This window comes from Pyrus communis, chromosome 17 (assembly GCF_963583255.1).
Source record: "Pyrus communis chromosome 17, drPyrComm1.1, whole genome shotgun sequence".
NCBI lineage: Eukaryota > Viridiplantae > Streptophyta > Magnoliopsida > Rosales > Rosaceae > Pyrus > Pyrus communis.
The window spans coordinates 15,908,339-15,920,581 of NC_084819.1; the positions used below are offsets into that span (position 1 = coordinate 15,908,339).

Consider the following 12,243-nt stretch of genomic DNA (forward strand, 5'->3'; position numbering starts at 1 on the left):
AGTTGAAGAAGAAGAGAAAAAAGAAGTGGGGAATAGGAGAAGACAAGAAAGAGAGGCTAGTGCCCAATCAGAAAGAAGAGGGAGTGAGTGACTAACCAGAAGAAGGAGGTGAGGAGATGGCCAATCGGGAGAATGGAAGAGAAGGCCAAGGATGGAACGAAGAACAGGGGATCAAGAACCATTTCTCCTTGACTCGTTTCGGACCACGACTTGCATGTAGACCCGACGGCTCCAATCCAAATTCTAGGGTCCTCTAGCAATTTTTCAGGCAAAATTCACCGAGCTTTCACCTGGGAACTTGTTCAGGACCCCTCCTTTCCTATTTCTACCAAAAACCTGAGTCAATTGGGGCTCCAATTTGTAGAAATCGAACCGGGAACCCGATGGGTGCACAACGGCGAATCTGCCATTCCTACAACCATTTCCTTCGATGACCACCACAGTTAGCCTTCCCTTGGACCCAGGAATACGACCTAACCGGTGGTTGGGGCGGTGGAGCTTCGGAGACGACGAATTGACAACCACCATTTTCTAGGGTTTCGGTGGGTTTGAGCAAAATTGGAGCTTTTTCCGGCCAAATTAGACTTGGCCGCAGGTATAAATTTTACTTTACTCATTAAGATCTTCAATCCTATAAATTTTGGTAATTTTTGGAAATAGTTGGATTTTCCGGCGAGTCTGGGTGGCTGACCGCCACCCACCGCGGCGCATGGCCAAGGGGCCGTCGATGTTATTCTTAGGCTAAATTAGATGTCTTGAGTTCAGTTTTGGTAATTGTATAATGTAGGTTGATCGTTTGGACCTAAATTCATAAAGATACGTTACTTAGTAAAGATGTGAATCGACGATCTGACCGTTGGATTGTCACCAAACTTTAATACGTTATAGTACGTAATATTTGAAGACCATAGGAACTTACAGATCGGGAATCCGATATACGGATTTTCCTGAATTGGATTTGTAAGTTCATAAAATAACATATTAACCGCCACTTGGTTTTGGCAATTGGCAGAGATCTGACCTTTGGATCGTAATGGAACTTTAGGATGTTGTTCTAGAAGTATAATGTGGATCTTTGGAAGTAATGGATCGGAAATCCGTGATGCGGATCTTCCGAATCGAACTACATAGGGATGTGTGTTATGTAAGTTACGTATTTTATTGATAAGAATTCTAAGTTGTGATTTGATAATTGTTCTAGGCGCCAATCGTTCGTAACGCCTTTATGGTTATGCTAGGGAGTTGTAGCGTGAACTCCAGGTGAGTGGGCTTTTATTTTCAGTATATATATGTGGTAGTTTTAACGAAAAACCCGTTGTATTGTTCACTTTAACGAAAAATCACATTTTTACACTAAAAAGTCAATCCTGGTACTATTCACTTTACCCTTTATTTTGTCCTTATCGTTAAAACTCAAAGTTTTCAAGCTCTTTTCATTAGTTTTCCTTATATATGTATGCTTGGTATTTTTTCCAGAAAATGCGTTTAAATGGAATTATGTTTTGAAATGCTATGCCTGATGATTTATACTTAGATTATTAGTTAGTAAAGTATGCATATTGTGATTTGATGATGTGGACGCTCAGGTAAGTACCATGTGAGTTATAGATTGTTAATCTAAGTTGATGAGTATGTTGTGATGCATTGAGTGCTCATAAACTTGCATCTCGGTGTTAGTGCTCCTGCCCGTGGTTAAGGCACAGTCCTTCACGTGATGTTCACCTCCCGCACCATATGCTCACCTTGGATTCAAGTTAGGTGCACAGACCTATTGTACAGACCACTATAGGTGGTTCCGATTCATAGGTGATCCGCAATTATTCGCACAGTCTTCACGTGATCGTAGCACTTGAGCGTATTTATTTACACCTAGTCTTGTTGTACAGATCACTATAGGTGGTTCTGACTTGTGTACAAGCATACTTGATGAGCTATGGGTTCAACCGTACATGCCACAATAGGTGGATCCGGCTGACATATTACTTTCATTGATTTACTACACCTGGTTTACTCGTTATTGATGCTGAGATATTTGACATGGCATATATGTGGATTTTTCTAATTCGAGTATGGTTTCGATATATGTATATATTATATTTTCTGGGAAATTATACAGGTTTTATGGCGAGGGGTTACTAACTTTGATAATTGAAATGGTTTTTAAAAAGCTTTGTTTTTGCCCATTCACACTTTCTGTTTTGCGCCCCTCCAGGTTTTAATTGCTGAAAGTTCGTATCGACGAGGATTCTTGGCCAATCTCAGGATAAGTGGTTACTTTTGAGGGTATAATTCTTATCCATTCCACTGTACTTACTTATGCTTTAACGTCACGTGTAAAGTTGGTTCATTCTTGCTCTCCAACGCACTTTGGTATTTAGGCACTCTTAGGTTTAAATTTATTCACATTTTTCCACATCATCACACTTTATGGCTTCGACACCTTCCAGGTGTCGGCTAGCATAACTCGATTCGGAGTCTTAGCGGACATTCCGGGTCGGGGTGTGTCAATAGCCCCATGTTTTGGGTCGTCACTCATTCTTTTCACACATAGGTCCCGAAGCTATTCCCGTTCACTACATATGTATATTGTGTTTGTTTGCAGGTATCATGAACCTAGAGTTCGTACTTAAACTCAAACTTGAAGTTTTGAAAATAAGTGCCATAGAAATTCGAAGTTTCATACAACAATACACCCGTAAAAATCCGGAGTTCTTGTAGGTGATTTGTTAGGACTACATATAGATAATGCTTTTAAAAGCAACTGTAAAATTTAGTTTGTGCAAATTACTTTATTGTCCATAATTTTATTTTGTGATAGAAGACAAAAATGTTTTTTCACCCTCTTATAGTTGACAAAAAGAGTTTCATTAATATGTGGTTTAAATTAACTTCTTCCTTACAAATCTGTTATGTGTAAATAAACTAACTTGAAATAGGTCCAATTTTATGGAAAAAGATCATCTCCAAATCCATTCCACCAAATCCACCCAATCAATCAATTCATGCCTTTGAAATTTGATCCAACGACTACAAACATGGAGCCCTTTAAAAGTTATAATAACTTTAGCCGTTGGACTAAATTTCAAGGGTCCAAATTAGATGATTTTGTGGATTTGGTGGAAGAGATCCGGAAATGATCAATTTCCCAATTTTATGGCCTAACAATTAAATTAGTCCAATTTTTAGTTATTTTTTTTATTTAGGTCCATGAATAGGATTCCATGTGTCAGCACTTTTTGTTGTTAGGTTGATACTTTGCATTGTGATTACTATTTTACTCTACTATAGCTATTCAATGGAAAAAGAAAAAAAAGAAAAAAAAAAAAGAAAATGATACGATCGGTACTTTGCTAGCTATTCTACTTGAGAATAATCGGTAAAAAGATAGCGACCAGTACCCCAAAAAGTCGCTATCTTCATACCGATCCCTCCCTTTTCAATTTTTTTTTTTTAGTTTTTTATTTTTATTTTTTATTTTGTTAATGTTTCTTTTATTTCTCTTACCATAACAACAAACTATCATATTCGTGTTTTTCAAAATATATTTTTTCCGTGCAAAATATATTATAATTCATTTTTAAACACTTGTAATCAATGATTTAAAACCTATATTTAAAGATTTTTTTTCTCACTTTAAGAATCAATAAAAAATAGTTTCAGGACCTAATAATCGATATGATCACATCTAAAGGTTTTGCAATATTTTTCTTAACTCCAACGCAAAATATTTCTTAAAGCTAAAAATTTCAATTTTTTTTTTCACAAAAAACTGTGTGTTATAAGCCAAAGCTAGAGTTATTCTATTCGCACCACATATTTCCTAAAATTAATTTAGGACATTTCCAAAATTTCGGACACCTATGAATCTTTTGGGGGGCCTTGCTAATAGTTCTATTATTTTTCTATTTTTTTTTCAACTCAAGTACCCTATTAGTCGGTATAAACCCATATTTCAGCTGATCTTTTACAATCTAAATTACCTATCATATAAGTACTTTTACAGTCTGAACTACATGTCATATAAGTACTTGTACAAGCTAAACTACCTATCATATTATAATATTAGTTGGCATAAACTTAGATTTCAACTGATTTTTTATAATCTAAACTACCTATTATATAAGTACTTTTACAGTCTGAACTACATGCCATATAAGTACTTGTAGAAGCTAAACTACCTATCGTATTATAACTACCTATCATGGTGGAATAAGTAATTTTACATGATTCAAACAGTAAGATGTAGCCCTCCATCTTGGTAATGTTAAAAGCCCCCGAAGCTAACACAATCAATGTCAAAAACCTCTTGAGCAATTACTTACATAAGACAATCAATGTATAATGCTAGCAAATCATGTAACAAATACCAGCAAAAATGAAGCTTACTGTTGTAAATGACTCAACGAAAACATGTAAAATTACTTGTAGTTCTCATAGCTTTATATGAATTCAAATTCAAATTTGGATACTAATCTGCAGGAATCACGAGGAAAATTCAAAATAGGAGTCGGATAGAGTTTTTGATGAAACGACGAGATTTTATGAGTAACCTTTTTTTTTTTTTTTTTTTATAAATACAACGATATATTTTACACTAAAAAAGATGAGAGTTTTTTTTATTTTTTATTTTTATGAAATGATGAGATTTGATGTGTAACTTAAAGTTCCATGTTAATTCTAGAAGAGTCATGATAAAACATTCAACGACAGTCGGTGCAATTTTGTTTTCAAATTATGGACACTTTAATTGCTCTACTTATTAGACCCTACCTATGACTGTGCAATACATTAGACCCATACCAAAACATGCGGATCAGGATCCTCTTCTGAGCAAAAGGTGAGAATCCTCTTGACCAAGCCTATCGAACCGTTGAAATTTTATCCAATGGCTACAAACAGGGGGTCCCTCTAAAAGTTATAATAACTGTAGCCATTGGATAAAATTTCAACGGCACGATGAGCTTAGTCGGGATGATTCTCACTAGGGATGGACAAATACCCATTGGTTATGGGTAACCGCGGTTATCCGCCAATTTAAATTTGATGGTTATGGTTATAGGTAACCGTTTAGATAAATAAACGGTTATGGGTATAACTGTTTACCCGTGAAATTTAAATGGGCGATTATGGGTATTACCCGTAGTTATAAATGGGTACCCATTTAACCATTTATTTAAATATATGTAAAACTATAAAAATAAAAAAAAATTAGTTTCTAACTAGGGTTAGTATCCCAAGATATATTTGTTAGTTGATAGAACGGGCTAATGTTTAATGTATGTGATTGAATGTGCTAAAGCATTAGTGTTCGACAGTTTTGTTTTAGAGTCTTTTGGAGCTTTGACCAATTCGAGATAATGATTATCTTGAGCATTTAGAAACATGTTATTATTAAATGATGGGTACCTATATATATATTTAATTGGCCTCGAGTTTTCAATAAATATTTGACCTCAAAATTAGAAATCGATTAAATGGCTTGAATCGATGAACATATGTTTCTAAATAAAAATCCAAATATTTATCAAATTAGCCTATTACTAGACTGATGCGTACTTACATACATATATATATATATATATATATATTTGTGTATACAAGAGTATTAATTAACCTACAACCATGCATGATTCTTGTAATAGATTGATTGTCAAATAATTGGGGGCATATGTTCATAAATAATATTGCCGTTAATATAAAAATACATGTTAAATGTACTTATAACGATATTTAATAATTAGAAAAAAAGAAAATTATGACAAATTTCATTTTAATTTTCAAGTTCTTAAGAAAATAGGTAGACGGGTAAAAAAAAAAGAAAAAAAAAAAGTAAACGGGTGCGCGATTATGGGTAAATGGATATGGTTAACCATTTATAAATGGTATTAGTATGAGTATACCCATTTAAGTAAATACCGAATAGGTAAACGGTTATGTGGGTAAAAGTTTAAACGGTTATGGGTAAATAATCACGATTACTCGTCCGTTATAACCGTTGTCCATCCCTAGTTGCAACAGTAAATTATAATTTCAATCCAAGAATCCAGCATTGGGATTTACTCTTTTCTGGGATCTTTTCTCTTTTTATTTCCTTTTTATTGTTCTGGGAAAAATTGCTTTAACTATTAACTTTGAGACGACAGAGCGCATCAACGGTTATGGTACTTCGTCCAAGGATTTATTACATCAGCCTCGTTCGATCCGCCACGTGAGCAGTCACAGATAAAACTCCGTACACACATCACACCGGAACTACGCTCTTTTTCTCAGCTTCGACAAACATTTATCACAGGTAGGTAGTAGGTACTAGAGTTATCAGCTAGTCCGTGCAGTAGCTCGTCCGCTTCTTCTCTCTCCGTGCTCCGCCAGTAAGCTCCGTACAGCTCCATCAATGGCGTCCGTACTCAATATGGTGTCGTCTATTAGCCTATCGAACCTCAACGCCGACCGAGTTCGGACTCAGTCCGCCTTCCCGCCGGTTTCGGTTTCGTTTACCAGTGAGTCCACTTGCTATTACGCTTCGTTTGGTTGCCGAGAAATTCAAATTCCCCTATGAACAGCGTTCGAATTGCTTTTCTATCTTTCAATTCAATTGTTCCTAATTTGATTTAACTTCGGTTTATTTTTCCTTTAGCAATCTATTGACAAGTGAGATTTATTGGTTGAGATTTCTAAAATTTTGACATTTTTGAAATTTTCAGGAAGGAGGCTTACGGTTAGGGCTGCGGAGACCGATACCAACGAAGGTTTTTAATGATATTAAACTATTAAGATTCTACATTTCGATTTGTTTTAGTCAAATTTGATAGAATTAAAGTGGATTATAGTGAGATTTTGGTTTAGCAGTTGAATCTTCAGTGCCGGATAAGGCACCGGCTAAAGCCGGTTCGAGCGTCAATCAGCTTCTTGGGATTAAAGGAGCTTCTCAAGAAACTGTAAGTCATCACTGTTAGTTTAGTATACAAGTTCAAAGCTTGAGTCCCTTTTCTCTATGTGCGTTGGTGTTTTTGCATAATGTGGGTTTCCTCAGATGATGCTAGAAGCTTAACTTTGTTGAACCGAGCTCGAAAATAAATTCTTTTCGTTTTATGGTTGCGGTTGGAAATTCGTTTACATGCATTTTGTGTAAGAAGCGGGTGAATGTTTAGAATTTCTTTCGGAAAAGAAAAAAGAAAGTAGAATATGGGTTTTTTGGAATAGTTTGATTAATATTACACAATGGCATATTGTTTGCTGCAATTATGATATCGAATTAGTAAAGTGGATGGTTTGATTTCGGGTTTTAGTTAATGTGCTTTTTTTAGTGGATAGTAAGTTGATAGAATCATAGTGGCAAGAAATGTGAGACAGGAGTTGATCTGTGAGTTAAACTGTGCAGAACAAGTGGAAGATTCGTCTTCAGCTGACAAAGCCTGTAACTTGGCCTCCACTGGTATGGGGAGTAGTTTGCGGAGCTGCTGCTTCTGGTATGCTCGTCTGCAAAAGTGGTCAATGAAAATTTTTTCAGTCTTGTAAAATGTAGGAGATCCGAATCATGTTCTGAAAATTCTAAGATAAAACCAACTCCGAAATTTTCGATAAATTTCGATAATCCTAAATTCCAAAATTGGAACTAATATTTGATTCCGAAAGTTTTTCGGATTGGCATTGGAATGCTTGTTTCCGATCGGATCCGACCGAAAATCACGCCTATATGCTTATACTCTGTCCATGAATTACTTTTGAGAAAATATTTCACGTTGCAGGAAATTTTCATTGGACTTTTGGAGATGTTGCTAAATCAATAATGTGCATGTGTATGTCCGGCCCTTTACTCACTGGCTATACCCAGGTATGGTTTACTTGGGATGGAAAGTTCATTTCGGTTTTTGGTTTTGGTTGATGAGATCTTTATAGTCCAATAACTCCATGGCCTTTTCTTTAGACCCTAAATGACTGGTATGACCGAGAGATCGATGCAATTAATGAACCTTATCGTCCAATTCCCTCAGGGGCAATATCTGAGAATGAGGTAAGGGTACTAGCTGTATTTTGCTTTATTGTATAAAAATTCTTTCATGAAGATTGCATTTTTAATCTGGTTCTTTGTTTTTCTTCAGGTTATTACTCAAATCTGGGTGCTGCTTTTAGGAGGCCTTAGTTTCGCTGGCATATTAGATGTGTGGGTAAGTATTTGCATGATGGACTGGCTCTTTCTTACACCTTCAAATATTTAGATCAGATGTCAATCATGAATAGCTGTCCTTTTCAGGCAGGACATAAATTCCCAATATTATTTTACCTTGCTGTGGGTGGATCCTTGCTATCGTACATTTATTCCGCTCCACCTTTAAAGGTAGTTTTTTACCCCACCTATCAACAAATCAAACGATTTGCTTAGTTTGATGTTTGAGAAGAAACTTTGCTTAAGACTCTGCTTCATGAGTTATTGCTTGCAGCTGAAACAAAACGGATGGATTGGAAATTTTGCCCTGGGTGCAAGTTATATCAGCTTGCCATGGTGCGTATTCCCTGCCTTATCCTTCTTTTGTGAACTTACAAGAATTAGATCTTTCATATAAAGGGTCAAGAACTCTTGATTGAGGGATCCTTCTGTAATTCAGATTGATATTAATTGTATAAGAAATGCATTGACTTAATTGTTTATCATCTTTCCTCGCTCACGTAATTGGATACTTCTTAGGAGTCTTGTTATAACAGTCTTAAAGTCTATTCAAGAACCGTGACCAATAAATTCATATGATTTGGTTGAATGTTAGAAACTGTTTTGATGTCCATAGTGCTGGGTAATGGATTTCAGTTCAATCTCTTATTGATAGGTGGGCTGGTCAGGCATTATTTGGGACCCTTACGCCCGACATAATCGTCCTCACACTCTTGTACAGCATAGCTGGGGTATGTTTCTGAAAGAAGCATCTTAACATGTGCTTACATAGCATGCTCCAGTCCAACTGACTGCATATTTTTTCTTCCCACATTTCAGTTGGGAATTGCTATTGTAAACGACTTTAAAAGTGTTGAAGGAGATAGAGCAATGGGGCTTCAGGTTTTAGTCTTCTCTATTACAATATTGTTAACAATCTTAGTTGCAGCAAACGTAACATTATTTGTGGCAATCCTGTTTGCAGTCACTCCCTGTAGCTTTTGGTTCTGAAACTGCCAAATGGATTTGTGTTGGCGCCATTGACATCACTCAGTTATCGGTCGCTGGTATGTTATCTTCGTTAAGCAGACCGTTGAAGCTGATTGCTGTGACCATCAGACTTTTGGATTGTGTTGTTTATGATAGTTCCGATCGTCCTGTGATAGTTTTGAATACGAATTAGAGTTAATCGTACAAATGAAGACGATTCATCGTGCTGTCTATTGACTGGTTTGCAGGTTATCTGCTATGGGCTGGTAAACCATATTATGCATTAGCTCTCCTTGCTTTGATAGCTCCCCAAGTCTTTTTCCAGGTAGATCTCTTTTTCAAATACTCTTGATTCTGCTGAATGGTGAACGTAATCTTATGCTATTTTTATATTAAATCTTAAATGTTTCTTTTCCCGGTTTTATAAGACAGATTTTGATAGACATCATAGCTCATAAGTACTTTGTTTATGCAATTTGTGCTGTGCAGTTCAAGTACTTTCTCAAAGACCCTGTCAAGTACGATGTTAAATATCAGGTATTCTTTCAAGAGCTTACGTTGCCTTTTAAATGGCTCAGATTCATCCGTTATTTTCATTAGATTCTTGAGCGCATGTTCAGCCGTTAAATTCGACAATTTATGTTATCCATTGATATGTTCTAGGATTTTCATTCCTTCGAACCCCTACTTAAATATCCAATTTTGTACCATCGAAGAATGAGATATTCAAATTTGCTCTGCGTGTATTCCAGGCAAGTGCGCAGCCGTTTCTTGTGCTCGGTCTTTTAGTAACAGCGTTGGCGACAAGTCATTAACATTTTGAAGCACTTGGGCAAAAGATGTGAAGAAAAGAGAGAGAGATCGAAAATTACACGACCACCTGATGCAGTGCTATGCGAGTCAGGTAGAAGAATCAATGTCAAAGTATGTCTTCTTCACTTGTAGTAGCAAAGTTATGCTCACGCCGACGATTAAGAATTATCATCTGTTTTTCGTTACTGCCTTCTCAAATGGAGGTTGCTGCTGTAAATATCCCAAACACAACTTAGGCCTTCTTCGGTAGCACTCTCTTGCTTCTCCCAATCCCCCATGCGGCGCCGATGGTGCTAGCTGTATAGCTGGACAAGCCCAGGTTTAGACACAAAGAGGATGCGTCGTGTTGCATGATTTCCGACACTGAAAACATACTTGGACAACAATCACTCTTACTACAACCACATACGAAGGACAAAGACAGTAGACACCATGCACTCCTACAACCCTGGTGAAACCAAACTTCGTAACCCTAATAAAACTTAGAAACCCTAATAACAAAAACTACAAGTCGGATGCCTTGAGCTTGGAAGCACTGGTTAATGATCCATATTAGCGGCTCTTCGTTTTGTACTTGGGCTCGTTAATTTTGATGCCTTCCTCGGCAGCACGCTCTCCTCCCAACTTGTTCTTGGTGCTGAGCCCTCCCTTTTTGCCCATCCCCTGATACCCTTCCTGTCCAATCTGTCCGAGCTGCTTCTTCCTCGCCTCGCCTGCACGGTGGCCCTTCGCCTGGTACCTTTCATGACCGAGCTGCTCCTTCCTCATCTCGCCTCTGTGGTGACCCATCTCCCGGTACCCTTCATGACAGAGCTGCTCCTTCCTCGCCCCACCTCCGCGGTGGCCCATCTCCTGGTACCCTTCATGACCAAGCTGCTCCTTCCTTGCCTTGCCTCCACGGTGACCCATCTCCTCGTACCCTTCACTTCCCAGCTGCGCCTTCCTCGTCTTGCCTCCGCGGTGGCGTCCTTCAGGGCCATGCACACGCATCATTAGGCAGGTACAAAAAACTACACATAGTAAATGGTAATTTAGGGTGCATGTTTTAAGATTTACCTTCACCAAGGTGCTCCTGAGCGTTGAGGGTTTTGCCGCCGGATCCACCGGGGACAACGGTGGCTCCCTGCCTTGCCTTTTGGTCCAGTTCTTGCCTTATGAGTTAAATTGGATGGAAATGGTGGTTACGGCTGAGCCTAGTACTTCACCATTGGACCGAGCCTCGTAGCCTCATTTCTAGGTTGTTTGAAAGGCTGTCAACCAACTCGAACCAAATCCAGGCCTCAACAGTTTGATGAAATAAGAAGATCGATATATGAAAGATAGGATGTTGGATTCTGCGATTAGATTGTTTCCATTTAGATTTAGAGATTAGAATCTTTTGCTATTATCATAGATACAGATTGTACAACTTTGAACACCAACCCCAACAATCTAATTACACTCTTACGATGGATCGTTAGCTTGATTTAGATACAAAAGACGACGCAGTGGATGTATGATTTCTGGCGCTGGACATGCTTGGACAACCAGCATTCTTTCAACAACCACCTACGAAGAACAAAGACACTAAACGCCGTGCATCCTAAAAACCTAGTTAACCAAACTTAGAAACCCTAATACAAAAACTACAAGTAACGGACATGGAGCTAGAAAAACTGCTTAATGAATAATGATCCATATTAGCGGCTCTTCGTCGTGTAATTGGACTCGTCAATTTCGATGCCTTCCTCGGCAGCACGCGCTCCTCCGGACTTGTCCTGGTACCCTTCCTGTCCAATCTGCTTATTCCTCGCCTCGCCTCCACGGTGGCCCATCTCCTGGTACCCTTCACTTCCCAGCTGCTCCTTCCTTGCCTCGCCTCCACGGTGGCGTCCTTCAACACCATACACACACATCATTGCCCAGGTACAGAGGACTACATATAGTAAATGGAAATTGAGGATGCTTGTTTTTAAGATTTACCTTCAGCAAGGTGCTCCTGAGCGTCGAGGGACTTTTTGGTCCAGTTCTTTCCTTTTCTGAAGGTCTCGCCTTTCCTGTTCGGAGGCCATTACTCTAGTTCACTCTTTTCTTTTTGGTCTCACACTTTTAAGTTAAATTGGATGGCAATGGTGGTTTTTATAGGCGTAGGGATGGAAGGAGAGTGAGAAGGCCAAGGGAAGGAGGAAGTGACACGTAGTGGGGTAAATGCAGTTGATGGGGAGGTTCGGAGCTTTGGGTTTATGCCACGTAGGTGTTTTGGTCAGTGAAGAAGTTGCAGGGAGAATGCCACGATCCATGGCTTGATGGTCATCCCT

At 38.2% G+C, this 12,243-nt stretch overlaps 2 protein-coding genes across 3 annotated transcripts; one reads left to right on the plus strand and one right to left on the minus strand.

The window, feature by feature from the left end:
* The first annotated feature begins 6,287 nt into the window (after window positions 1-6,287).
* On the plus strand, window positions 6,288-10,195 carry LOC137722379 (chlorophyll synthase, chloroplastic-like). 2 transcript variants are annotated; one of them, XM_068461367.1, is made up of 15 exons: window positions 6,288-6,497; window positions 6,702-6,746; window positions 6,844-6,935; window positions 7,379-7,466; window positions 7,746-7,831; window positions 7,925-8,011; window positions 8,100-8,165; window positions 8,252-8,335; window positions 8,439-8,500; window positions 8,820-8,895; window positions 8,984-9,046; window positions 9,129-9,210; window positions 9,382-9,458; window positions 9,623-9,670; window positions 9,886-10,195. In XM_068461367.1, exons 1-15 carry the CDS (start codon window positions 6,392-6,394, stop codon window positions 9,946-9,948), a joined length of 1,125 nt encoding a protein of 374 aa, XP_068317468.1. In that variant the 5' UTR covers window positions 6,288-6,391; the 3' UTR covers window positions 9,949-10,195. The 2 variants fall into 2 exon arrangements, with proteins under 2 accessions (XP_068317468.1, XP_068317469.1); XM_068461368.1 differs by having other exon boundaries at window positions 6,847-6,935.
* A 125-nt stretch (window positions 10,196-10,320) lies between these two features.
* LOC137722380 (em-like protein GEA1) lies at window positions 10,321-12,110 on the minus strand. Its single transcript, XM_068461369.1, has one exon. It carries the CDS (start codon window positions 10,937-10,939, stop codon window positions 10,499-10,501), a length of 441 nt encoding a protein of 146 aa, XP_068317470.1. The 5' UTR covers window positions 10,940-12,110; the 3' UTR covers window positions 10,321-10,498.
* Between the last annotated feature and the right edge of the window lie 133 nt (window positions 12,111-12,243).

Bases quoted from the DNA above. Each gene is read 5' to 3' on its own strand.
- LOC137722379 (XM_068461367.1), top strand. From the start codon at position 6,392: ATGGCGTCCGTACTCAATATGGTGTCGTCTATTAGCCTATCGAACCTC. The intron at 9,459-9,622 runs GTAGATCTCTTT...TGTGCTGTGCAG, and splicing joins CTCCCCAAGTCTTTTTCCAG to TTCAAGTACTTTCTCAAAGA. The intron at 9,671-9,885 runs GTATTCTTTCAA...CGTGTATTCCAG, and splicing joins AGTACGATGTTAAATATCAG to GCAAGTGCGCAGCCGTTTCT.
- LOC137722380 (XM_068461369.1), bottom strand. From the start codon at position 10,939: ATGATGCGTGTGCATGGCCCTGAAGGACGCCACCGCGGAGGCAAGACG.